The sequence below is a fragment of the Coturnix japonica genome, chromosome 2 (assembly GCF_054131305.1).
Source record: "Coturnix japonica strain WE chromosome 2, WE-NBRP24, whole genome shotgun sequence".
In the NCBI taxonomy this organism is placed as follows: domain Eukaryota; kingdom Metazoa; phylum Chordata; class Aves; order Galliformes; family Phasianidae; genus Coturnix; species Coturnix japonica.
In genome coordinates, this window is record NC_140664.1 from 20932325 (window position 1) to 20959340 (window position 27016).

The following is a 27016-nucleotide window of genomic DNA, read 5'->3' on the forward strand; positions in this document are numbered from 1 at the left end:
GGTCATCTAGTCCAGCCCCCTGCTAAAAGCAAGTTCCCTACAATAGGTTGAGCAGGAAACACCCAGGCAGGTCTGCAGAGAAGGAGACGCCACAACTTCTCTGAGCAGTTTGTTGCAGTGCTCTGTCAGCCTCACAGTAAATAAGTTCTTTTGCATGTTTGTTTGGAACTTGTGTTCCAGTTTTTGCTCATTTCCCCCTGTCCTGTTGCTGCACAACACTGACAGGAGCCTGGCCCCATCCACTTGACTCTCACACTTTAGATATTTATAAACACTGCTAAGATCCTCTCTCAGTCTTCTCCAGGCTGAACAGCCTCAGCTCTCTCAGCCTTTCCACACACAGAAGATGCTCAAGGCCCTTAACCTCTGTGGCCTTCCACTGGGCTCTCTCTAGATGATCCCTATCTTTTTTGAAGAGGAACCCAGGACGGGACATCATACCAGGTGTGGTCTCACCAAGGCAGAGCAGACGGGAAGGATAATGTACAAATGATATTGTATTAATCGCCATCTGAACCTAATGTCGCAGAACACAGAATTAAAGTCACATTCTCACTCCCAGAGGCACAGCTGTTTCCAGCTATATGGAGTCTCTGCAGATAAAAATGAAGGTCTGGAACACCTCCACCACGAGGTATCACTAAGGAAAGCAGAGGGATTTGGCTGCAGCTCTGGCTGGCAGTTAGGACCTGCCATATATTTTCTCCCTCCAAAAGGCCCAGACAGCCGTTCTGTGACGGAGGTAAAACAGAACGGTTCCAGGATGGCTGCCAGGAACCGTTCAGCACGTCGGGCTCGATAAGCCCCGTTGGTCCCTTCCAGCTGTGGATCCCCGCCGCTCTCAGCTCCTTCCCGGCTCTGAGGTGATGCCGCCCCACCCGCCCCCCTTCACAAGCCGCCCTGGCCCGGAAGCGCTGGCGCTGTCCCGGTAGCGCTTCCCCTCCTCGGCGCAGCCAAGATGGCGGTGGACACTGCAACCGAGCTGTTGTTTTTAGACACGTTCAAGCATCAGAGCGCGGAGGTAACGCGGTGGGCTCGTCCTTTCGGTTGCTGTAGCTTAGCTCCTGTTCGCCCCGATGCCCTCAAAGCCCGTTGTGAGGCACGGAGGAGCGGGGCTGGGGTAGGCTCTGGTGGGCGGCCTAGGCTGGCGGTGCGTGGCTCAGCTCTGCTCAATAGAGCACCCCCGCCTCCTTCCACCGCCCGGGCCGTGGTCTTCTTGATGCTGTGCCGGCGTCTCGGCGAGCACCGGCGAGGTTAATGGAGCCGGTACTGGCCGGCCCTTCCTGGAGATAACGACCTGAAAGTGTAGGGTTTGGGAATCGTGATTTGGGTACTCGTTAGATGACTTTATTCCTTGTAGCATCCAGTGGGAGCTGTTTGTACCGTCAGCAAAACAAATGCTGTGGCCCTGTTTTCATAGTGGGGGCTTACACAAGCACTTGTGTTATAGCTCAGCCTCTTGTGCCCATCTGGAGGGAGGAAGAGGACCTTGAGGGGGAAAACGTGAATCACAGTGCAGCTCGTGGAAGAAATTCTGTGCAGGGGCAGATGGGAGAGAAAGAGCCCAAAACATTTTGAGCTGATGCTGCAATTAACAATAAACCAGAAGTTGTTCTGGTGCCCTTTGTAGTTGCCACTCTTAGCTGGACATTGCTGTATTTCTCTAATACTGTTTAAGATAGTGTTGAATAGAATGTTCTTGCCATTCACCTTCTTCTCAGGACAGTGTGCTCTCTTACTGAATGGCTTTTAATTGTATATATTGTTTTCTGGCACTTTCATTCTTGCCAGTGATGCTTTTTGAACTTGAACTAGTCTGAATTTTCATTAAAGAAAAAATAATAAAGAGGATCAAATACATTTTGCGTATTGTAGAAAAGCCACCATTATGTTACAGTAATTCTCCAGTTACATGAATCTTCTGCCTTGCCTTGGAACTTTCTCATCTTGAAAAGTACTGTTCAGTTTTCTAGTGAAATTATTTATTTGGCGCTATGACGTGCTGGGCAATTCAGATCCAGTTTGTTTTTCTTTTTTCTACTTATTATTTTTTGGAGGAGGACTGAACTGGACTCAGTAGTGATCTTGATGAGGCTGCTGTATGGCAGCCCTGTATCCTGTATTTAACCAGAGATGGGTCTTTGGGCTGTGCTGTTGGCAGCATGGCTTCTTCCAGAAGTTCTGAGCCTTACATGTGACAAATACATCTCTTTGAAAGCAAAGCATTCCCACACTCATTGGTTCTTTAATAGACCTGTGCTCTCTGTCACAGCATGTTTCCTTTTGTTCTGTCCTCCTAATGGTAATGCCTCAGTCCTTAGGGCAAGATCCTGTGTTCATTCTAAAAGATCATAGAATCATAAAATCCTCAGAGTTGGAAGGGGCCTCTGAAGGCCATGTAGTCCAGCTCCCCTGCAATGAACAGAGACGTGCACAGTTAGATCAGGTTGCCCAGGGCCTGGTCTAGCCTTGCCTTGAAAGACTCCAGGGATGGGGCATCAACCACATTACTGGACAACCTGTTCCACTGCCTCGCCACCCTCACTGCACAGGATTTTTTCCTTATATCTAACCTAAATCTACCTTCTTTGAGCTTGAAATCATTTCCTCCTATTCTGCTACCATAGACCCTGCTAAAGAGTCTGTCCCCTTCTTTCCTGCAGCTCCCCTTTAGATATTGAAAGGCTGCTATCAGGTCACCTTGCAGCCTTCTCCAGGCTGAACAGCCCCAGCTCTCTCAGCCTGTCCTCATAGAAGAAAGTCTCCTTAAAGATCTGCCAGCTTTGCTCTGCACCTTTGCCCACGAGGGTAGTTTTCCAGGGTATTTTGTTGATTAACTCCTAGAGAGCTGGAAGTTAGCTTTCCTATAGTTTATCTTCCTAATTTCTCATGTCCTTCCAGAGTGTAAACTCAACCATAACATGTTCACTACAGCCCAGGTAGCCTCCAATCCTGATGTCACCCAGCATTTCATTTACATAGGTGAGCAGCGGGTCCAGTATTGCATCCCCCTGGTGGGGCCATCAAGTACTTGACTCAGGAAGTTATCCTCAATGCATTCCAGGAGCCTCCTGTATTGCCTACAGCTCACTGTGCTACTTTTCATAGATGTCTGGGTGGTTGAAGCCCCCCAGCAGGACAAGTACTTGTGATTGTGAAGCGTCCTGTAGCTGCAGGTTGAAGGCCTCATTGACAGGATGATCTGGTGGCCTGTAGCAGATACCTGTCACAAGTCTCCCTTTGCTGCCTCAGTCTTTAAGTGTCACCCCTAGACTTTTGACTCGCTCATGACTGTTCTTTCGGGACAGCTCTTGACATTCTGTTCCTTCCCTGGTGTGGATAACAACGCTCCCACCCCTCCTTCCTTGCCTGTCCCTTCTGAACAGCTTGTAGCTGTTGATAACCACATTCCAGTCGTGGGAATCATCCTACCAGGTTTCAGTGATGACAACTATATCGTGGTTTTCAAGCAGCATAGTAGCTTCCAGCATCTCTGGTTTGTTTCCAAAGCTGGAGTAGAGGCACTTCAGCTGCTCTTGTCGCTCCCTTGAAGAGTAACTCCTTAGTTCCTTCCAAGTATTTCCTTTGAATTTCCCCCTTGCCTTCCCCTGTTGCCCCAGCAGTCACTGCCTCACCATCATAGAGTTTCGTATGTGCTGCAGTGTTGCCAGCACCTCTGAAGGCAGCAGGTCAATTGTTTGGCTGTTACTATATGGGAGTTCGGTGACCTTACAGTTTTGCATTTCTTTCTTCTCTGTTTTGCAGCAAAGTACCAATATAGATGTGGTTCGTTTCCCGTGTGTGGTTTACATAAATGAAGTACGTGTCATTCCTCCAGGTGTGAGAGCTCACACGAGTTTACCTGACAACAGGGCTTACGGGTAAGTGTCTGATTCAGGAACACCTTCCCGTTAGTTTTTCTTCAGCTTCCATATTTTAATAGAACTTCCTGTCTAAAAAGATAAAATGCATTTGCTTGTCTGTTGCTCTTGTAATTATTTTGGGGAATCACTTGAACAGTATTAATTAAGGCTTTTTCCTTGTTAGTCCTATTTATTCTGATAAGTTGATGGATGGGTTTAATTTTTACCTTTATTGTGTTTCCAGAGAGACATCCCCACACACATTTCAACTGGACTTGTTTTTCAACAATGTCAGCAAGCCAAGTGCCCCTGTTTTTGATAGGCTGGGGAGGTAAGCGCTTACATAATTACTTCAAGACTTGATTATCCACCTTCCCTTTTTCTTCTTGAGAAGATTTGAGTGCAGAACATCTGCATCTCCCATTCTTTTCTTGTTCGGTCTGCCTTTTGCTAGGGACTTTATATTCTCCTTGCCCATTTGCTCCAGTTCTTGTGAGAGGACAGAGGTTCATATTTAAGAGCTGTTGTTTTTATACTTCCCTATCTCGTATGTGTTAATGAAAAGTATTATGTGAAAATAAGTGGTTCTTCATTCCTGTTTTTCAGTGTATGTTTTTGTTCAATATTTCACCATTGGCTTATCTGTTTAGTACTGCCATGTTTAGTTTCTGTGAAATGCTTTGTAGTAATGGAAAAATAATTCCGTATTTTTTACCTAACAGCCTCGAATATGATGAAAACAGTTCGATTATTTTCAGACCCAATGCAAAGGTAATGCAATGTGATTTAAACCTCCTTTTCTACACACCTGTCATCTCAGTATTAAAGTGTGGTGCGATGGAACTGAGTAAAGTGTTCACTGTTTAAGATGTTATTCTAAAACCTGCCTGTAGCTCAGGTACTTACTACTTTAGGCTGTGTTACAGATGCTACACGAATGGCGTAAGTTGTAGAAGACTTGATTGCTTGACAGATCTTACTGAGATTGCCAATAGAAGTAACTGTTATGAGCAAAGATGAATCAAGATGTTATGGCTGCAGGCCACAACAAATCATATCCTCTTTAGTTTTGTTTGATTGGTCTCATTCAGATGAGTACATGTGTGGCCCCTAGTAGTTAATGTTGTTCTTTTTCTTGCCTTTGTTAACTGGAGGTATTATACAGGCTGAATGAAATAGGCAACACATTGCAAGTAATTGACTGTTTTTAGAGGAGGATTACTTATTTCTTGTAGTGATTTATATGTTTTAAGTTTGCTCACTTTGGAGAGATACTCCAATGTTCAGCACTTTGGTTTTGCTTCTGTGCAGATACTGCTACAGTGATATAAAAACTAACTTTTATGTTCTTATCCTGTGTTCTTTTAAAGTGATTTCTTTCTTTTTTAAACAAATTCAAACAGGTCAACACAGATGGATTGGTTCTGAGGGGGTGGTACAATTGTCTGACTTTGGCAATATATGGCTCAGTTGACAGAGTAATCACTCATGACAGAGAATCCCCTCCTCCGCCCCCACCTCCGCCTCCTCCTCCCCAGCAACAGCCTGGTTTGAAAAGAACCCCAAAGCACGGTAAGCCTTGATAGTGTTAAAAGAACCACATTCATTTTAATCCTGCATTATATTAAAAATAATAATCTGTATTGTTAATAGCTTTGCTTATTAGTGTAATTCTTGTTTACATGATAAGTGGTTTCAGAAAACAACCTCACATATTGTGCTGAGGCAAAATACAGATTAAATAATAGCTGGGAAATTAAGGTGCTTCTTTATCCAAAGTAGCACTGAAAAACTAAAATATGCTGTTTCTATTTCTGTGATTTCATTAAATGTGAGCTTTCATTTTCACAATAAATATAGTTGATGGAGAGAAAGAAGACCAGTTCAATGGCAGTCCTCCAAGACCTCAACCTAGGGGACCAAGGACACCTCCAGGCCCTCCTCCTCCTGATGATGATGAGGATGAACCTATGCCAGTGTCAGGTAGAATGAGAACAGGCTGTGTTTTGTCTGCTTTGTACCACTGCTTAGTGGAGGCAGAATTGTGTTTTGTGTCCAGTGTGAAGTTTCCTGTCTGCTTCCACTTGAGGGAAGGGATTGGAAAGAAAACGGTGGTGCTCAGGGATATGATTTAGCAGAGGGTTGTTAGAATTAGGGTACTATGGTTAGGCTGCGGTTGGACCTGATGATCTTCGAGGTCTTTTCCAACCTGGGTAATTCTATGATTCTATTATTCTCAAATCTGTCAGATACGTTAAGTTGTATCAATGTAAAAGTTAATATATTTAACAATATCAGCTATTGATCAATACACTACTTGATCACAGTGTGCATATTCTATATACATTTTCTGTTGTTTGCTACTTGCTGTCCTTTCCCTGCATCTCACTGCTTGCAGCGTCTGCTGCTTTGTGGGCTCTGTACAGATGAGAAGTGCCAAGGATTCTTTGCATACTTTACATATTTTACAGCCTTGCTGAATTAAGTGATTGTTGCTTATTTTCTGCCAAAATATTTGAAGGTTTTCTTCAAGATGTTCTTTTTGCACCTCCATTATATGTAATGAAAAATCCTGAAATTATACAGAGCATTGGATTTCACAGAAACTCTGATTTCTTAAACTTTGGGTTTTTTTTTTTGGTGTCTTTTTTTTAGTGGTTGGAGAAAAAGAAGATGATGTGGACCATAGGGAGGATTACTTTGAGCCCATTTCTCCTGATAGAACATCTATTCACCAAGAAAGCCAGTATTCTGATGAAGGAGAAGTGGAAGAAGATCAACCAGAAGAAGGAGATGATGAAGAAGATGTGGATGTTGAGGAAGAGGAGGAGGAGGACGATGATGATGGACATACAGTAGAGAGTATTCCCGATGAAGATGAGGAAGAGGAGGAGGAAGATGAAGATGAAGAAGATGGTGAAGAGGAGGAAGAAGGTGAAGGTGAGTTAAGAAGTTTATAAAAATTGAAAAAAAATTAAAGAAAAAGCTTTTTGACCTTCTGATGTTAGTAATACTACAAGGACTTGTACCGTTGAGAACTGTATCTCATTTTGCTTCCCTCATTGCTCCATTGTGTGCCTTGCCCATGGTTCTTGGGGAGAACAGTTTTTTGTTGAGGGATATTTATTCCACGATAGTAAACCTTTAGGGGGATTGGAGCTTTATGATCCTTGAGATTCTTTCCAATGCAAGCCATTGTATAATTTTATGATCCTCCTGTCAAGCTCTATAAAAAGAGGAAAATAGAGTTGGATTTTTTAGATAAGAATGAACACTGAATCCTGTTATGTGATTTTTAAAGAAATAGGAGAGCTGTGAAGCAAACAAGATGCTAATTTTTTTTCATAATGATGTCAGTAGTTTTCATCTTGAATTATTTAAATTCCCTACCTGTCCTTGTGCAAAATCTTTAGCTAGAACTTTAATGGTAGCTACAGTCATAAGAAGAAAATTTGAGAGTATTCTTGCAGTAATACGTAATCCATTTGAAAGATCTACTTGCTTCATATGTTCTTCTAAGTGCGTCCCGTGTTACATGAAATAGTCTGTCAGCCAGGTCTTTCACTTATTGCTGGACGGAGGAAGCTTTCTGTATGTTGGTGTGTGATTGTTTTCTAACTAGTTCGCATTGAATACGTAATTATTTTGTTTTGAGCAGCTTTTCAGTGGTAAAGAACTGGGTTATCCATGAGTTCTCTCCTAACTGAATTATTTTCTTCTTAGGAGATGATGGATATGAGCAGATTTCAAGTGATGAAGATGGAATTGCTGATCTGGAACGTGAAACGTTTAAATATCCGAGCTTTGATATTGAATATACTCCAGAGGATCTGGCATCTGTGCCTCCTGTGACATACGAACCTTTTGAAAGGGAGCTTGGACCTCTTTTATACTTCAGCTGCCCCTACAAGACTGTGTTTGAGAATGAAGTTGCTAAAATAAAGGACCTAGACCCAGAAAAAGAGAATTCAGGAGCAGTGGAGGCCTCAGTTAAATTAACAGAGCTGCTGGAATTATATCAAGAGGAAAGGGGTGCGAAGTGGGTGACTGCGTTAGAAGAGATTCCAAGTTTAATAGTAAAAGGATTGAGCTATCTGCAGGTTAAAGACACAAAACAAGACTATATTACCCAGCTAGTAGACTGGACCCTGCAAGCTTTAAGCCTTCAGGTAGCACTCAAGCAGCCTATTGCTTTGAATGTCCGACAGCTCAAAGCTGGGACGAAACTGGTGTCATCATTAGGAGAATGTGGGACTCAAGGAATAACAGCACTCTTGCAGGCAGGAGTTATCAATGTGTTGTTTGAACTGTTGTTTGCAGACCATGTATCGTCCTCCCTTAAACTTAACGCTTTTAAAGCTTTGGATAGCGTTATTAGTACAACGGAGGGAATGGAAATGTTTCTAAGAGGTGGTGCGGATGCGCATGAAAAAAGTGGCTATCAGAAACTGCTCGAACTCATCCTGTTAGATCAGACTGTGAGAGTAGTTACTGCTGGTTCTGCCATTCTCCAGAAGTGTCACTTCTATGAGATCCTGTCAGATATTAAGAAGGTGGTTGATCAGTTAGCCGAGAACACTCCTCCTCTTCCTAATCACACGGAGACAGAACAGGACCAGGACTTGGCAGGACTTGACAGAGCCAACCAAGAATATGAAAATGATGTGGAGGCTCCTATGGATATGGATCATCTTTTGGAATCTTCTAATATAAGTGAAGGAGAGGTGGAAAAACTTGTTAGTCTTCTTGAAGAAATCTTCCACCTGATGGAGACAGCTCCTCATACAATGATTCAGCCGCCTGTGAAATCCTTCCCAACCATGGCACGCATTACAGGCCCTCCAGAAAGGGATGATCCTTATCCCGTTCTTTTTAGGTATGGTACTTGCAAGTTCACTTTTTAGAAGGTGTTTCCTCCAGCCTGGCGTAGATGTTTTTAGGCATGACCTTGTTGTTTCTGGGTTGTTCTGAGAGAATTTGATGGCTAATGTACTTGTTACCTTGTTGGCTTTCAGTCAAGCCTACCATGCACATAACAGCAAGCTGACCTCTTGCTACAACAGATGCTGTGCTAGCATGTCAGTTGCATTCATCAATCATCAACCTTCAATGGATGGTTATCATATGTGCTGTGCAACTACGTATTTGGAAGTTGTTACAGATCTAAAGTGTTTTCCCTTTTTCAACCTGGAAAATGTCTATGCATATACTTGAAGAGTTTGGAATTGCCTCTCTCACTACGCTGAGCTGGCAGGATATAAGTCAACATGCTGTTCTGTCAGCCTGGCTCAGTGTTCCAGAGCATGGGCAGAGGAGTTCAGGCTTGTCTGTATTCAGCTATTTATAGGATCCCATGTGTTATTTCTCTGTTAGCAAGTTATTATCTAGAAAGTATTTCTGTAAATGCTAGCAGTTTTCTTTGATAATAGCAGTACAAGTTACAGCTAATATATCTATAAGCGGACAGTCTTCAAGTAACAATATGTCAAGTAGGAATGGCTTTAAACTAAAAGAGGAGGGATCTAAGTTAGACCCAGAGAAGCTGTGGGTGCCCCATCCCTGGGGTTGTTCAAGGCCAGGCTGGATGGAGCCCTGGGCAGCCTGAGCTGGAGGCTACGTAGGAGCCATGCCCACAGCAAGAGGTTTGATCCAAAGGGTCTTTAAGGCCCCTTCCAACCCAAACCATTCTGTGTAAATATTAGAACAGTTATGTTTTGTATGCTTAAAATTTTGTACTGCTTTATTAGTTATTATTTCTCATAGCCTACAGAACAGTTAAGTACTGAAGCTAGGAGGCACGTAGCCTTACATTCTGTTGTTGCACAGTGTTGGCAGATGATTGTAATGTTACTGATTCTTGTCCTGTACGTTTTTTTTCCCCAGGTATCTTCACAGTCACCATTTCTTGGAATGCATCACTTTGCTGCTGTCTATTCCAGTGACAGGTGCACATCCAGGTGTGCTCCAAGCTATCCGAGATCTGTTGCGTTTCCTGGCGCAGTCACAGAAGGGGCTCCTGTTCTTCATTTCTGAGTACGAGGCGACGAACCTGCTGATTAGAGCACTCTGTCAGTTTTCTGATCCGGATCAAGAGGAAGGTCTCCAGTCAGATGGTGCAAATGAGGACACGTTTGCCCTGTGGCTCCTCCATTCAACGCAGACATTACAGTGCATTTCTGAATTATTCTGCCACTTTCAGCGGTGCACAGCCAGTGAGGAAACCGACCATTCTGATCTGCTGGGAACGCTTCACAACCTGTACTTGATTACCTTTAACCCTGTGGGAAGATCTGCTGTGGCTCATGTTTTCAGTCTGGAGAAAAACCTCCAAAGTCTTATTACTTTAATGGAGTACTATTCCAAAGAAGCTTTAGGGTAATTATGCATGTATTTGAATTCTTTAGATTTCTACATTTAGGAAGTATCTATCTTCTAAAAATAATTCAGGATAACTAAATAATTTGTGTTCATTTTAGACCGTGAATGTGTTGGAAATATCTTAAGTAGAACAATGTTATTGAAAATAGCAGAGGGCTGGAGCACCTCCCCTACAAAGACAGGCTGAAGGAGCTGGGCTTGTTCAGCCTGGAGAAAAGATGGCTGTGGGGTGACCTCATTGCAGCCTTCCAGTATCTAAAGGGAGCCTACAAACAGAATGGGAGTCAACTCTTTACAGGGATAGATAATGGCAGGACAAGGAGAAATGGTTTTAAGTAGATGCAGGAATTATTTAGGTTGGATGTCAGGGGGAGGTTCTTTACTATGAGAGTGGTGAGGTGTTGGAACGGGCTGCCCAGAGAGGTTGTGGAAGCCTCGTCCCTGGAAGTGTTCAGAGCCAGGTTGGATGGGGCCCTGGGCAGCCTGGTCTAGTATTATGTGTGGAGGTTGGCAGCCCTGCCTGCAGCTGGGGCTTGGAGTTTCATGATCTTTGAGGTCCCTTCCAACCTGGGCCATTCTATGATTCTATGAAAATCAGGCGTCACAGTTGCGATCAAGTATTTAATGCCCCAAATTTGTGTGGGTCATACATAAAGGTGTTATATAGATCAGACATTTGGCTATGTGAAAAAATAAGTAATCAGGCTCTTCTCATTCAAGAGGAAGATGTGTCTGGAGATGCACACTTCTCAGGGGTGGGAATCTCGTAGTTCATTCAGTTCTTGCGTGTGTTAAACGTAGTCATGTTCTCTGGGTAGGCAGTTGTTCCTTTAGGTAGCAGCACTTCCAGGCAACAATTTAAAAGCAGAGACAAAGTTATAGAGAAAAAGATTTGCTGTTTAGATGACTCTTATCCGTGCCCTCAGCTCTCATTTTTTATGGATGCTAAAATATGTGTGAAGTAAATGAAAACTTCAAAAGGTGTAGGAGAGAATTCTTTACTTATGGTAGTTATATGGGGAAAGCCTTGCTGAAAGTGCAGGTTCTGTGCATGGACTTTTAGGTGTTAAAGTATGAAAATGGAGCAAATTTGCATTAGCTGGGATCTAAAGAAAATTCTTATCGTTGTTTCAGAGACTCCAAGTCTAAGAAGTCAGTTGCTTATAATTATGCCTGCATCCTTGTTCTGCTGGTGGTTCAGTCTTCCAGTGATGTCCAAATGCTGGAACAGCATTCGGCACCTTTGCTGAAGCTTTGTAAGGCAGACGAAAATAACACCAAATTGCAAGGTACAGTATGTGTCATTATCAGCTGAATTGTCTGAATGCATGGAAGAAACCTTTTATGTGTGGCTAATTGGTACTTCACAATCATCTGGTTTGGATAATGTATATAATGAAATTCCTTCTCCAGCTGCATCTGATTAGTTGACTCACAGATATTATGTGTAATTTTTTTTTTTTTCCTGCTAATGAGAGTTTAATAGGAGATTCTGTATAGTTAGAATTATTTTTCAAGTAATATTAACTACCATGAATTTGGGATGATTGCAGGAAGTATGACATTATTTTTGTGTTGAAAATAACTTAGGAGACCAAATTTCAGAGTTGGACTAACTGGTTAGTGAGCAGACTCTTAACTTGTGTTTTCTTTGGAGATGTAGACTAATAGGGTCTGTATATGCAAATAAAGGAAATATTCCTGGGACCGTTTCCTGGCACAGGGGCCAACTAGCGTGGAATAGTCAGGTTTCTGTAACTAAATCTTTTGACTTCCATGTTGTGCTATGGGATCTTCCCTCAGTGGTGCTGACTCAAATGAGGTTGATCGGATGAAGGCTGCTGAGGGCCTATTTTCTACCTATTTTCAGGAGCAATGAGTTTAATAACTTGAAATCTCTCTACCAAAGGTTTGGGACATTCACCTTATTCTGATTAAAGAGGAACTTACTGTGTAAAGACTTTCAGAGACAATAAGTGTGGAGATTGGTTCTGTTTAGGCATTTATGGAATGCTTATTTTCAGTTATTAATAACCTGTTATGTACCTCAAGAACAAGGACCCATTTTCCTTGACGGCTTTTTCTTTATCTGACAGTGCGACCCTTTGGGTCTTTTATAAAACACATTTACTAACGAATAACACAAAACAAGCTGAGAATTATTTGAGTGCTCAGGTTGACGAGCGAAGTTCATGAGGCATATTGATTGTTTTCAAGTCTTGCTTTTGTTGGTGCTTTTCACCTTGCTACAGAGCATGCTTTGTGGATTTCACACTTGGACTTAGTACCCGCTGTGTAGATTGAGTACATTTTTATTGCATAAAACTCTGTGTTCATAAATGCACTGACAAGTTACTCGATTTACTAAAAGTGTTGTGTTTGTTTTCCCCAGAGCTCAGCAAGTGGCTGGAACCCTTGAAAAATCTTAGATTTGAAATAAATTGTATTCCAAATCTTATTGAATATATCAAACAGGTTAGTAAAATACATATGGGTACTCTCCTTTAGTTGTACTCTATAGGCTTAGGCCTTCTTCTAGTTTGATACTTTATCTTGGGTATATGCCAACATGATGTTTAAAAATAGCTATTTCTATTAAAGTTTGATGATCTAGGCCAGTATTTGCTTTCAGTTATATTTAGTGAAACAAACTGCAGGTAGCTGAGTGAAGTTTCTATCATCATAGAAACAATCAGAGTGTAATTTGTAAAAATTAACATAGCCTTCTTTTACATCTATCTTTCTCTATCCTTATTCTTGATTTTGAGTTTTTAATCCCAACACTGAAGTGTGTATCCAGGTCGTGTGCACTGGGACCCTGGGGCCAACAGGTGTGATCAGCATAGCAAGTTGATCTGTCAGCTGCCAATTCTCGGGAAGTAATTTTGCAGGCAGAGACAAATTGCTCTTTTACCAGCACTGAGCAGGCAGCAATTGTTCATTTTGCAGTTTTGGTTACTTAGAAAGGCCAAATTCAGGGTTAGTTTCACCAGCAAAGCAGAAAGAGACTTCCAGCTATTTTCTCCTGGAGCTCACTCCCAGAGAATAATTCTCCCCTTAAGTTCACTGCAATAGATTTTTAGCATTAGCAGTTCATTTTCCTTTCTTGTTTAAAACATCAAACAGAAGAATACCTGCACTGGAAGTACAGAATATAGAACAGTCATTTATATGTTTGGAAACAGCAGAAACTTTGTTAAATGAAAACCTCCCTTATCGAGAACGGTCTTGAAGACCTCCATTCCCTTTGGTAGAGCTTGGTAGACAGTGAGTGATGCATGATAAATATATCTGTGTGTGTCTTTATGTAGGTATATAATAGGTGTATATACCGTAAACACTAACAAGCTTTTGTCCATAGCAAGTTTTCCAAGGTTTGGTCTGATGCATTGGTCCCCCATTTGCATTAGAGCTCCTTCATGTAACTGCAGATTATCAGCACTTATGCACAATGTGCCACTTGTTAAAAAGGTGAAAATGAATAGAATTAAAATGTGTTCTCTGTAAGTTATGTTACATTTGCTTCTCTGTGTAATTAAGCGAATCTGTATAAGATTCTGATGACCCAGCTATTTGTTTGTCGCAGTGTCAGAATACAAAGCAAGTAATACATTTGATATGAAGTCATTTCTTGTAATACAAGGTTTTTTTTAATTATTATTTTGTCTTAAGAACATCGACAGTTTGATGACCCCAGATGGAGTTGGTCTTCCTACGGCACTTCGTGTTCTTTGTCACGTTGCTTGTCCACCACCTATGGTAGAAGGTATGGTAGATACGCTTGCACTGTTTAACACAGAAATCTTAGTTTCCCAAGTCTTTTACTTAAACACATCTAAAATGTAACAGAAATTCAGAAAATGCTTCTTTGTTTTCCATACAGGTCAACAGAAAGACCTTAAATGGAATCTTGCAGTAATTCAACTGTTTTCTTCTGAGGGGATGGACACTTTCATTCGTGTTCTCCAGAAGCTGAACAGCATTCTTATTCAGCCTTGGCGACTCCATGTCAACATGGGCACCACGCTTCACAGAGTTACTACTATTTCTATGGCCCGCTGTACTCTTACACTACTTAAAACCATGCTAACAGAACTTCTGAGGGGCGGATCTTTTGAATTCAAGGACATGCGCGTTCCGTCGGCGCTTGTTTCTTTACACATGCTCCTGTGTTCCATTCCTCTCTCAGGCCGCTTAGATAGCGATGAGCAGAAAATTCAGAATGACATTGTTGATATCCTGCTGACTTTTACACAGGGTGTTAATGAAAAGCTCACCATTTCTGAAGAAACTTTGGCAAACAACACTTGGTCTTTAATGCTCAAAGAGGTTCTCTCCTCCATTTTGAGAATTCCCGAGGGTTTTTTCTCTGGACTTATACTGCTTTCAGAATTGTTGCCTCTTCCGCTGCCCATGCAGACAACTCAGGTATCATTTAGATTTATTTAGTTTTTAAAGAATTTCAGTTCTCTGAAGCCGGTTTAGACCATTTTCCTGGCTGTGGGTTAACGGATACACGAGAGGGTGGATTAAAGTTATTATAAGGCATTTATGTTCTTGTAGATTTTTTAGAGATATGTTTCTCACAGGGGGTGGGAGGGGGATTGAAGCATCTTTTTTAGTTAAAAGTTATCTGTTTTTCTTATCTGGATTATCTGCAGTACCGTTGTATTAATGAAATAATGGCTGGTAAAGCCAGCTCGCAGTGTATTAAGGCATGCGTCTTAGATTTGTCATCTTTAAGTAAGCATAAAAGATGCATGGCAGTCCATGCTCCCAATGGAATACTTAACTTGCGGCTCTGTACTCTGTCATTCAGTGACATTAATGAAAATAGCGCTGTGGCTTTTTTCTTGAGGACAATATCAGTACTTACTATTTGTTTATGCCTTGCAGTGGAACTGAGTTGTTATGATCAAAGTCCTGTTCTTCTGTTCCTGCAGGTAATTGAGCCACATGATATTTCAGTGGCACTCAACACTAGGAAGCTGTGGAGCATGCATCTTCATGTTCAGGCCAAACTGATACAAGAGATAGTTCGATCCTTCTCTGGTTCATCTTGCCAGCCTATTCAGCACATGTTGAGACGTATTTGCGTTCAGCTGTGTGACTTGGCTTCACCTACTGCTCTTCTTATCATGAGAACCGTACTGGATCTAATTGTGGAAGACCTACAAAGGTACCCTCATTTTTCTATTGCAAAGATTTCTTTAATGGACTGTTAATCTCTCCCAGGTTCTGTGCAGCAGATTCAGCCAGAGAAAAATACTTTCATAAATACTATTTATGAATGGAATGAATTCTCAGTCCAATAGTATATCCTGTGTCCTGAGAATGCTTAGTGTTGGTATTGAATGGTATCATACCTGTCTACTGTTTCACTCTGTGCATGTATGGAAGGTATTTTAGGAAGGCTTTTTTTCAGGCTGTCCCTTCAAAGACTTTTCTATTCACTGAACTTTTTCTAAAGGACTTATCTGAACTAAATAAGTTCATGTTAGTGGGATTTGCGTATCAGCAGGGAAATATGGAGGTATTTGTCAGGTGCAGGAGATGGAAGCAAGGAGTACAGTTTACTTTAAATGCATACTCACATTGTGATGCAACTGAAAGTTATTCAGTGAAAGTTAAAGAAAATAAAGTATAAATGCGTCCAGCAGGTGTTCTGTTTATAACGTAGAGTTATAGCTCCTGCAACGGTTGGTTTTCTAGATTTTTAGATCACTTTAGAAAGCTTTTCCTATATATTCAAAGTGCGTTGGTATCCTTTCAGCAACACAGAAGATAAAGAGAAACAATACACTGGACAGACTACTCGATTGCTTGCTTTGTTGGATGCCCTGGCTTCACATAAGGCTTGTAAACTGGCCATTTTGCATCTTATCAATGGAACTACTAAAGGTGATGAGAAGTACGGAGAAGTTTTCCAGGAGCTTTTGGCTTTAATGCGGTCAGTTGGAGACAACGTTACTCATCAACAAAGTGCGGAATACGTGACTTCCATTTTGCAGTCCCTCTGCGATCAGGTATTTGTTGTGCTTAATGCAAGGTGTGTTTTGATGGTTTGGAACTTGGGCCACTGGCAAAACTTGTGCTGTTGCTCTTTGCTTTTTACCCAGCTGAATCATGTGTCTCTTAGCAGTCTAATTGAAATCTCTTCAACATAACACTCCAAGTCTGAAGATACGTATGATAGACTTCTACCACTGTTCTAAACCAACCCCCCTCACAACAACAAAAAGCCCCACCCACAGAACAAAGTGAGAAATCTGAGAGAACTGATCCTTGGAGCAGGCCAGGGAGTTTCTCATGGGTTGTATACATAGATTTGCATGGCTTTGCTTATCTCACTAGTTGCATGTGTTTGGTTTAATCCATTTATGCAACTGACTTTTGGGCACTGTTGGTTGGTGGAGATCAGTCAGCCGCTTGCATTTAAGCAGGAGTCTTTGCCTATGCAAATTCATTGTGAAGATCAGTCTTGCGTTACGTTACATAAAACATGAAGGAGCTGTAGCTGTTAGCTTTGCTAAGTGGAGCTTGCAGCATCTAAATTTTGATGAATGTTTTGAGACTAAGGGACAGTTTGACTCCCCAGGCAAAAGGCATAATTGCAAGGATAAGATATTACTCCCTTGCTGTCTGGCATTGAGTTGTGGCTTTGCTGCCACTTCTCACCCTTTGTATCTTTTATGCTGTAAAAAATCAGTGATAGTTTGCAGTCCTTAAGAGAACCAAATTAGAAAGGGTACATTGGGTTAGTGTGTTACTGGTCATTAATAGCTGCCAAATATGGGAATATGCTGATAAAGGAGTAGTGAAAGAGCCTAATGTTCCTGATGTGATGTGTGGTTTATACTTGCTGCTTGTATTTCAAATGCATTTTTACAGTGTGCATAATAACCACTTTTTGTAGGATATTGCACTCATTTTACCCAGTTCATCAGAAGGCTCTGTGTCAGAATTAGAGCAGCTTTCCAATTCCTTGCCAAACAAGGATCTGATGCCATCAATTTGTGACTGTCTAATGGAAACGTTAACCAACTCTGAGAGCAGTTACAGTTGTCTGCTGACATGTATCCGAACAATGATGTTCCTTACAGAGCATGACTATGGCTTCTATCATTTAAAGAGGTATGAAATCCTAAGATATCTCTGACAGCTTAAAATTTTAGTAAAATCTTTTGCAATATGAAATCAGAGAAAGACTTAGAAGGCTTCTAAATTCCTACTTCTAAATTCCTACTTCTCTGTCTGGGAGTCATAGATGTAATATGAAACTGCAGTATCACTGTAATATCACTGTATGTGAAACTGTAATGTTGCTGGAACAGGTTGCCCAAGGAGGTTGTGGATGCCCCATCCCTGGAGGCATTCAAGGCCAGGCTGGATGTGGCTCTGGGCAGCCTGGTCTGGTGGTTGGTGACCCTGCACATAGCAGGGGGTTGGAACTGGATGATCATTGTGATCCTTTTCAACCCGGACCATTCTGTGATTCTCTGGTCTGCCATCAAAAGGCTGGAGGATTTGAATGAGATACAGTTCTCATGTCTTGACCACTCAGCAATTAGTGCTGTGGTATACGTGCAGCGGGCAGTACTAAGTTGTTCTGTGACTTCTTTCCCTGTCCTGGATTTGGACTGAATTCTGTCCACTGAAGTGAGGTGCAGAGAAAGGGATTTCTGTGATTCCTGTGATTCTCTTTTCCTCCACGAGATATAAATGCCATTCTATGCAGGTTTGTGAGGTCTTGCTGTGCTGTGTATGGCTGTGTCTGAGCAGTCTGTGGGCAGCACTGGTGAGAACTGTTGGTTGCAGAGAAAATTGTGAAGCTCCAGCTTTGTAATCAAAACTCAGTAATGATGAAACGTAGCAAATTCACTTTGTAACGTGTTGTTATGATAAGTGATGGTGTGGTGGTCACAATGTATGCAATAATACAGTGGTTTTTTTTTCATTTTTCCCAAAAAAAACACCCCACATGAACTGAAAATGCAGCTCTCTAAGGAAGCACAGCAGTGCTCTGTATACTGTGCTGAGGCGTGTCATAACCAGTTTCAGCAAAGACACCGGTGAACTGGCCTCTTCTTTCCTGGATTTTATGCGACAGCTTCTCAACTCTGATACAATGGTGAGTGCCCGTGTGCCAAACAGACCAATTGAGCTGCAGTTCTCTGAACTCTGCAGTGTGAGATGCATTCAGGAGCTACTGTTTCAGGAAGCAGATTACTACGTAGATTGCACTGCAAGGCTTTTCCATCAGCAGCATCGGGGCCGCTTTTCTTTTTTTAATGAAATCTGTGAAAGTTGGGCAGAACACGTGTAATAAATAAGAGCTTTCAGTAGGAAAAAAGAGGCATCTTGAGTCTTTAGGTTGAATGACATTGGCAGCACAAAAGAAAAGTCATGGTAGAACGGCTTCCTCTCAAGGAAGACTTATGGAACATCAGTTTTACCTGAGTAAAAATCTAACCTGTCAGTTAGTTCATTGACTTTCCTGGGTGAGTAGTGTGCTATTGCATCCAGGTTTTGGATTCACTATGACGTGTTAGAGAGTTGCTGTATTAACATGTACTATCAAAAGCATTCTATATAGTGCAGTATGTTAAAACTGTTAATGGATAGTATAGAAAGAACTCCAAAATAATTGTCAGTTCTCTGATACAAACCTCAGTTTGTACGGGAAAAGATTGGATTCATCTTGTTGCAGGATTGGAATATACTTATTAAAAATATTCTGCATTATATGCCTTTAAATCAGGAGAAATCACTCTTGTTATGCTAGATTTCTCTCATGTATATTTAAGTTCTAAGGAGTTTGCAGTCTATAAGTATAGTGAACATTTAAGTATACTTATTTCCCGCTCTTCATGTTTTCTAGGGATGTTGTGGAGATGACGGGAGCCTTATGGAAGTAGATGGATCTCATCCAGGCAGGACGCTGGGTCTCACCACTGCAGAGTTAAAACATCTACTGCAGAGCAAAGAGGAAACCCCAGAAAACCTACTGCTTGATCTGGAAAAACACGTGATGGTAAAAGAATTTGAGTATTGCTGTACTGAATCATCTCGTAGTCTTGTATCTGACTGTGCCTTTAAAGAAGGGGGTGGTATCTGATGAGAAGGGGGTGGTATGTTGTATGCTTTGCTCTTAATAAGTTTCAGATAGGGTCGAGACCTAAATGATGGATACATCTTCAGATAAGCTGAGGGAGTGGCTGAAATGATTAACCAGTGAGCCTCAATTCAGAGTGACCTCAATAAACTTTTTAGGACTTGTTTAGCAGAAAGCTTGTGTGGGTCATGAGGCCAAATGCAGTGAGAATAGGGCAGCCCCGTGCCTCATTGTGGGCTGGGTTATCGGAGGATAAAGTTAGGGCTGAGCCGATGCAGCTGTGGTGGCAGTCTCACTTCAAGCAGGGGAGTTGGAGTAGAGGACTTGCAGAATCCCATCTAACCAGCATTTCTGTGATTCTAATTAAAGACCAAATTCTAATATTCCAGTCTAATTCTGCATTGTTGCTGACTGTCATGCAGTATGCAGCTAATTTAGAAGAGTCCATAGAACAGCTGCTCTACAATTTGCTCCACATCCTGTTGGTCACTAATGCCTTTCCAGTGTGCTCTCCTGCTGTCCCTCATCCCTGCCTCCAAGTCAGTGGTAAAGGACTAAAAGCCTCAGCAGTGCTGAAGGAAGAGTAACAGACTCTTAGGATGTTGGAATGCTCTAGCAGAGGGCTTGTTAATTTCAACATGAGAATACATGTGCTGCAGAGCCATGTTACAGAGCTTGTTGCGCCATCTAGTAGTGAGGAATGTACTTGCATTGACTGTTTGGTGGCATACTGAGAAGCAATCTGACGTAGTTTGCGTGCTGAAGTGTCTCAGCTTCACTGTTTGTGGACAGATGGACTGTTCAGTGTAGTCTTTTCTTTTTAATAAGTAACACAAAATGTTTGTTTCTTTGAGGACAGTAACAAATTCTATCTTGTCGTATGTTGACTTAGGAACATTCTAAGGAAGATGATGGCCTTGAATCCTTACTGGACAACATTGTTGGAGTCAGGCAAATGTTGGAATCAGCAGGCGATGCTTGCCCACTAAGTGACCAGGATGTAGAGCCTATCCTTTCGGCACCAGATTCTCTTCAGAATTTGTTTAACAACAGGTAAAATGGTTCAGTGTGTGGGCTCGTGGCCTGTGATTTACTTACAGGCAGGATCTAAACAGAACTGCATTTGCTACTTCATACTAGTACCATTATATTTAGTTTCATGCAGGTGTGAAGGATAAGGCAGCAGTATTCACCGCAGGTTGTGAGGTTCTGCGTATGCTTGCAGTTGGTTGCAGTTCATAAACAAGCAGCCATTTGGCATTATTTTGTTGCAGGACTACATATGTGTTGGCCGATGTAATGGATGACCAGCTGAAGTCCATGTGGTTCTCACCCTTTCAGGCTGAAGAAATAGACACTGATCTGGATATGGTAAAAAGCTTCATTAACGTTACTGAAGTGGGTTTAAAAGTAAGGGTTAACCTGGGATAGAGATTCACGTGGGCAAGTGGGCGACTGACCCAGATGCAGGATGGCTGACATTTGTTAAAGGGTTATTATCAGATGCCTTCAGATTGACACAGACAGACACAAAATTGGCACCTTCCACAGCGCTCCTTATGTACGAGTCTTCTCCTATAGAGGAATAGTTGTGTGTCAGTCCTAACCTGCTTTTATTTGTATTGCTGCTGGGGCTTTTCAGTAATCTGTGTTAAATGTAGACTAAGAACATGATTTATTTTTTCCTTTGCATGCTCTTCTGCTGTCACTGCAGTAGTATTCAAAGCAGCTCACCTCTGTGTTACCATCTTTGCTCTTAGGTGACAAAAGTGAGAAATGCCATGTTTACATGCAAAGATAGAAGCAGTTTAATTCCTTAAGACCAAATAATTGATTCACATATAAAAGCAGCACTAATAAATTTATGTAACATAAGCAGAGAAATGCTTGAAATTCAAACCTTTTGTAGAGATTCAGAGGCATGAGGGCAATTTTGCTGCAGCTCTGCTGCTTGTTTTGTTTGTTTTGTTTCTGCTGCTTTTATTTGAGCCACAGTACTGCATTAAAAGGGGGAGGATGGAGCTTTTTGCACTAGCAGAAAGAGCTGGGCCGGGTTAGGATCTGTGCTGATTCTCCTCCGTCCTGGTGCATGGTTTTTTTTTTAGTGGGACTCATTATAATGATTGCTGACATAAAACTATTACTACAGGTAAAAGTTGACTTAATTGAGCTGTCAGAGAAAGGCTGCAGTGACTTTGACTTGCAAGCGGAACTGGAGAGGTCATTTTTGTCAGAACCTTCATCTCCTGGTCGGACAAAAACCACAAAAGGTTTCAAACTTGGCAAGCACAAGCACGAGACTTTCATAACTTCAAGGTAAGACGAGTTTAATGAGTAAACAGCTGGTGTGGTTAGCACTGTTTTGTATATCCTCAAAATGCACGATACTTGTAAAATGGCATTGTTCCAATTTTTACATTAATGAAAGAAACTGTGGTTTGTCATGACAGTGGAAAATCCGAGTACATAGAGCCCGCAAAGAGAGCTCACGTTGTGCCACCACCAAGAGGAAGAGGCAGGGGAGGATTTGGACAAGGAATTCGACCGCATGATATCTTCCGTCAGAGGAAGCAGAACACAAGCAGACCACCCTCCATGCACGTGGATGATTTTGTTGCTGCAGAGAGCAAAGAAGTGGTTGCTCCAGATGGGATTCCACCGGCCAAAAGGCCACCAAAAGTATCACAGAAGATTTCGTCACGTGGTGGGTTCTCAGGGAATCGTGGAGGACGGGGAGCTTTTCACAGTCAGAACAGGTTCTTTACCCCACCTGCTTCAAAAGGTATGCTTTCTTTTTTATTCCATTTTGAGTAAATGAATGCTAAAAATGCTGCAGTAATAGTAGCCGCATTTTCCACAAATGAATCATTCCTGGTGTGAGATGTTTCTGTCATCGTGTATCCAGGAGGGAAAGAAGTTGTTTGGCGCTAGAAAAGGTTTTCTCATGTGCTATGGAACTGAACCACAGAAGCGTGGAAAGTTCCCGTGTTGCCTCTCTGCCCCTCACTCTCACAAAAGGAATTAGCTGTTTCCTTTTCGATGTCACGCTCTTGTGCACAGCAACTCTTGGGAGTGTTTCAGAGACGCAGTCAGAGAAATATGGTCTCTCTACCATTTTGATATAGTAGTTCCTGCAATCAAGCATCACAGTACGCCTCTGGATTTCAGTGGGGTTTGAATTAAAGGATGGAAGATTTTGATGAAAGCAAAATGCGGTTTTGTTGAAGCTGAAGATTCTAGCTGCAGTGTTAAACTTTTTTCCTATTCAGCCAAGGCTGCATTCCTTTCCTTTCCATACTGTAGGTAAGGCAAGTCGCCACAGTGGAAATGGAAAATACTTCCATTTAGAGAAGTCAGTGGTACTGGGATTTGCTTGACGACAAATACAAAAAGCATTAGGAATGTCTCTTTGTACAGCAGATAACGCCTATCTTTTAAAACTTGAGATCGCATCTGAAAGGTAGATTCTGTCCTATGCATTAAACCAGGGGAAAATAATTTGTGGGCTTTGAGTTACAATACTAAGTTAATGCAGAGTAGTTTTATCCATTTGAATGGTGTAAATATTGTGTTTACCCACTGAGTACTTTGAAGATTCAAGTGAAAGAAATGTGAGATTTGCTTTACAGCATATGGGCTGTTCTCTCCCCATTTAGGGAACTACAGTCGTCGTGAGGGTGCTCGAGGATCAAGTTGGAGCGCACAGAGTACGCCGCGAGGAACCTACAATGACAGTAGAGGTGGTCAAAGCAATTTTAACAGGGGTCCACTGCCACCACTGAGACCATTAAGTTCAGCAGGTACATGGTATTCATATGGGCATCGAACTATAGAAAATTCCTTGAATTTCATTTTTGCTTTACAAATGAAACCGTGCAAGGATGCTGCAGACACCCTGAAATTCAGCAAATTTTTTAAGCATATATGAACAGTTGTCACTGAGACTGTCAAATACATGCTTTCGTACGAACTGTCCTGTAACCCCTAAAACTTGCTGAATTGAACACTCGATGGCAGAACCTTAACTTTGCATTCCGATTTTTGCAATTCAGTTGTCTTCATAACTACACGGTAATTTTAGAACCAATCAAAAAGAAAGGCGGAAATTAAAAGGAGAAAACAAATCCGGTTTGTGTCTCGTCTTGGTTTTGTTTCCTGTGCTTTCACAGCACCTGCTGCACCTAGGCTTTTTTTTTTTCCCCTTTTTTTTTCCAACTGAGTATACTTTTCTTTGCTTTAAGGCTACCGACCGAGTCCTCGCGATCGTGCTTCCAGAGGCCGTGGAGGAATTGGACCATCTTGGACAAGTGCTAATAGTAGTAGCAGTGGTGGCTCAAGAGGGAAGTTTGTTAGTGGAGGCAGTGGAAGAGGTCGTCATGTACGTTCCTTCACACGATAAAATGACACCTAATGGAACAGCCCAACCACAGGGGCACCTGTGAAGATGACAAAGCAAACGGAGGCACTGAAGGACCAATTCAGAGTTGCTGGGTATCTGGAGGACACCAAGAGAATATTTTTGTCTGAAGAGAAGCGTTTTTGTTTGAGACAAGACTTGAAATCTCAATAAAATTCAAGACTTTTTTTTTTTTTTTTTTTGTGTACAATTGTATATTTTTTTTTTCGTTCCTTTTGAAAGAATGTTTAAATTTTTTGGTGGACAGCATAGACTATTCAGTAAAGAACCTCGCTGAGTTAAGCCTTGAAAGACTTCTAAAATATTATTTGTGCCAAAAGCAAGGTACAGATGTTTTGTGTGTGACTTATTACTGCAAGAAAATGCTATATTAATGTATGTAAGACAACTGTAGTTTTTTTCTCAGGTTTAGAGCCACTAGCCCTTTCCTTAGCCAGTCTCAGTTCCTAACGATTGAGGTACATCCAAGAGAAGTTGTAGCAGGTGATAGAAGATGGACTGAAATTACAGTTATATTTGTATTCTTTCATGGATTAATTAATTTATATAGGGTTTTTTTTTTGTACATTTTTGGTAATGTGAGTAGACGCTTGAGCAAGATCTTGCACCTGTTAAAGTTCATAGAAAATCTGTCACTGACTTGGGTGAGAATATGACAGCATCCTAGAATTCCCTTTATAATTCCAGTTCATGCATTCAGGAGCATAAATGTTTATTTTGCTGGAAAACAGACCATGCTTTGTGGTTCAACAGCAGGATACCCATACTGCCAGAGAGCCTGGAGGGAATTGGTGCCTACCCATCTGCTGACTTACGTAGCTGAAGGAAGGGCATAGATTCATGTGAGGACTGAACAACCATGTAGTGAAGCAGTAATACTAAAACTTCCCTTTGAATAGATAGCTTGGATTTTTATTTTGGTAATTCATAGACAGGTATATTGCAAAGAGCAAAACTTTTGCAAGTTGGAGTTGTGGAGAAGTGTTACCAGTAGATTCACCTCTGAATTTATTTTCATGTTATATTCACAGACTGATGGAACACGTTTACATATTTGCGTTCCTTCTCAGTTGCGTGGAGTGAGGAGTAGTAGTTCTTTAAATGGCCATGAACTTCATGAGCTTCACTATCCATTAACCGAGGCGTGACCTTCACTAATGCTTTGGTCTCTTGGCGTTACAAAAGTGATATAAAGGGCTCTTCATCTGGTTACGTAAGGTGCAGTTGTAACGTTTTAAGTAATCGTAACTTCCTGTGGGGACAGCTAATCAGCTTAGTGTCATAAATTGAACAACCTATTTCAAGTGTTTCTGTATTACGATCACGCTTCAAATTTATTTTTTTCTGCCTTTGTACTGGTTGGCTAAATCAGGATGGTTTTTAGCTGAATCACAGAAGGCCCCAGTTGAACAGACTGGCTGCAGGAGGCTCTGGGCCATAACGTGCCATGGTTTGCGAGCTGATGAGCTGGCACAAAGTCAGTTGACATAACCTAAGGAAGCGGTGAGATTCTATTGACTGATTGGGTGCACTTAAAGGGAACAGTATTCATTCACATAAATGTGTATTTTTGTCATCAATTAAACAAACATGAACAAAAGAAAATGATTGGAACTCACAGAGTTTTCTGAACGGTGAAAATAACAGCAAGATGCAATTCTACTATTGATGCGGTTGTAATGACTAAAACGGGAGGAGCTCTCGGGCATTACAGGTATTAATGCTATTTTTTTAAGGAGCACTGCGTAAATATTTTTTCAAGTCAACCCCTTCAGACCATGTCTTTAAAAGGGTTTCAGTGTTGTAAGAAACCTTTACTGTGTTTGAAACTAGCAGGGATACGAATCATTTGTTTTCTGTCAGGGAATTTGAAATGAAAAGTGTCGGGCATGGAATAAATGTGTACATTTACAGTACTTGTTCTTGAAAGTTTAAAGTATACGGCATGTCACACTAATCATTTTCAGACTGGGAAGAAACAAAGGGTTGGTAAAGTTCTTTAAGATTTATGCAATCTGTAAATTTAGTTAAACTTGAAAAAGAAGTGTGTCTTTTTTCTTTTTGTTAGTGAACTCTGTAGCCCTTTGATGCAAAGTGGTTCCTTTCTTGGATAAATTCAACTTGAAATAATGCTCTTTATTTGGTTTGACTCTATTAAACTGGAATCCTTCCATGAGTAAATAACATTCTAAGCATTAAATTCAGCTGTTTATACTGTGCCCAAAAATAGGCATTCAGGTGGTTTCCTATGTGGAGCTAATGCCTGTGTCAAAACACTCTTCAGTAGTTGCACACCCATCCAATGAAAAGAACGCTTGGGATGAGCAAGAATGTGGAGCAGATCCACAGTGCAACACAATTCTTCCTCCTAAGTCCTGGGGCTGAGTACACAGTCCGTGTGCCAGGAGTTGGGTAAGGAAAGGAGTTGGTCATTAATGGCTGTTCTGACAGCTGAAATGCGGAAGAATTGCCTTGGTTCAGTTAATGGAATAGTCAAGCACAGTCAGATGCATATATTATAGGACAAGGGTGAGACAAGTTTCCAAAATCTTCAGCAGCTTCAGCCTTTATTATTAATTATCCTGTACTGCCTGAAACATGGTTGTGCCTGGGCAGATAAGTGTGTTATCTGCCAGACACGGGCAAATACTATTTGTAGTTGTCATATGCAAGTTTTCTGCCTTTTCCCTGCTGGGTAACTAACTATTCCCATCAGGTAACAGAATGTACTTAAGATAATGCAGAGCACTGTATGAAACTAAATCATGCTCTAGATTGCCCTGTATCCTGACTGCTAGTATTTAAGCAAATCATAGAATCATGGAATGAATCCTAGAATGGCCTGAGTTGAAAAGGACCATAAGGATCATCTAATTTCAACCCCCCTGCTGCGTGCAAGGTCACCAACCACCAGACCAATGTATCTATCATACAAACATACATACATACCTACCTATCTAGCTTACAACTTCTGAGTTCTCCTGTTCTTAGATGACCATAGACCTACTGGGTTCTTGTTACAAGTACAAAAAACTTGCATTAAGGATGAGATTCTTTACTTGATGGATGGTGAATTAATTTTCCCCTGTATGTTGCTTTGTTATCATGCTGTCCTTCGCAGAACTGGACTGTCACATTCTTTAGTCCAGTTGCTAGCTCTCCTCTTTTATAAACGGCTGCACTATTCAGAAACTATGAGTTAAGGCTGGAGAAAAATACATGGGAAGGGTTTTACTGTTTGAG

At 41.5% G+C, this 27016-nt stretch overlaps 1 protein-coding gene across 1 annotated transcript; it reads left to right on the top strand.

The window, feature by feature from the left end:
• The first annotated feature begins 936 nt into the window (after nucleotides 1-936).
• VIRMA (vir like m6A methyltransferase associated) lies at nucleotides 937-25973 on the top strand. Its single transcript, XM_015855902.3, has 24 exons — nucleotides 937-1021; nucleotides 3766-3881; nucleotides 4108-4194; nucleotides 4586-4634; nucleotides 5267-5435; nucleotides 5724-5846; nucleotides 6519-6803; nucleotides 7587-8739; nucleotides 9747-10238; nucleotides 11376-11530; nucleotides 12634-12716; nucleotides 13914-14007; nucleotides 14125-14669; nucleotides 15185-15420; nucleotides 16015-16267; nucleotides 17158-17375; nucleotides 18240-18372; nucleotides 19123-19275; nucleotides 20249-20409; nucleotides 20631-20727; nucleotides 21506-21672; nucleotides 21807-22138; nucleotides 23013-23156; nucleotides 23598-25973. Exons 1-24 carry the CDS (start codon nucleotides 959-961, stop codon nucleotides 23753-23755), a joined length of 5466 nt encoding a protein of 1821 aa, XP_015711388.2. The 5' UTR covers nucleotides 937-958; the 3' UTR covers nucleotides 23756-25973.
• Nucleotides 25974-27016: the final 1043 nt, after the last annotated feature.

Bases quoted from the DNA above. Each gene is read 5' to 3' on its own strand.
- VIRMA (XM_015855902.3), top strand. From the start codon at position 959: ATGGCGGTGGACACTGCAACCGAGCTGTTGTTTTTAGACACGTTCAAG. The intron at 18,373-19,122 runs GTGAGTGCCCGT...CATGTTTTCTAG, and splicing joins TTCTCAACTCTGATACAATG to GGATGTTGTGGAGATGACGG. The intron at 22,139-23,012 runs GTATGCTTTCTT...CTCCCCATTTAG, and splicing joins TACCCCACCTGCTTCAAAAG to GGAACTACAGTCGTCGTGAG.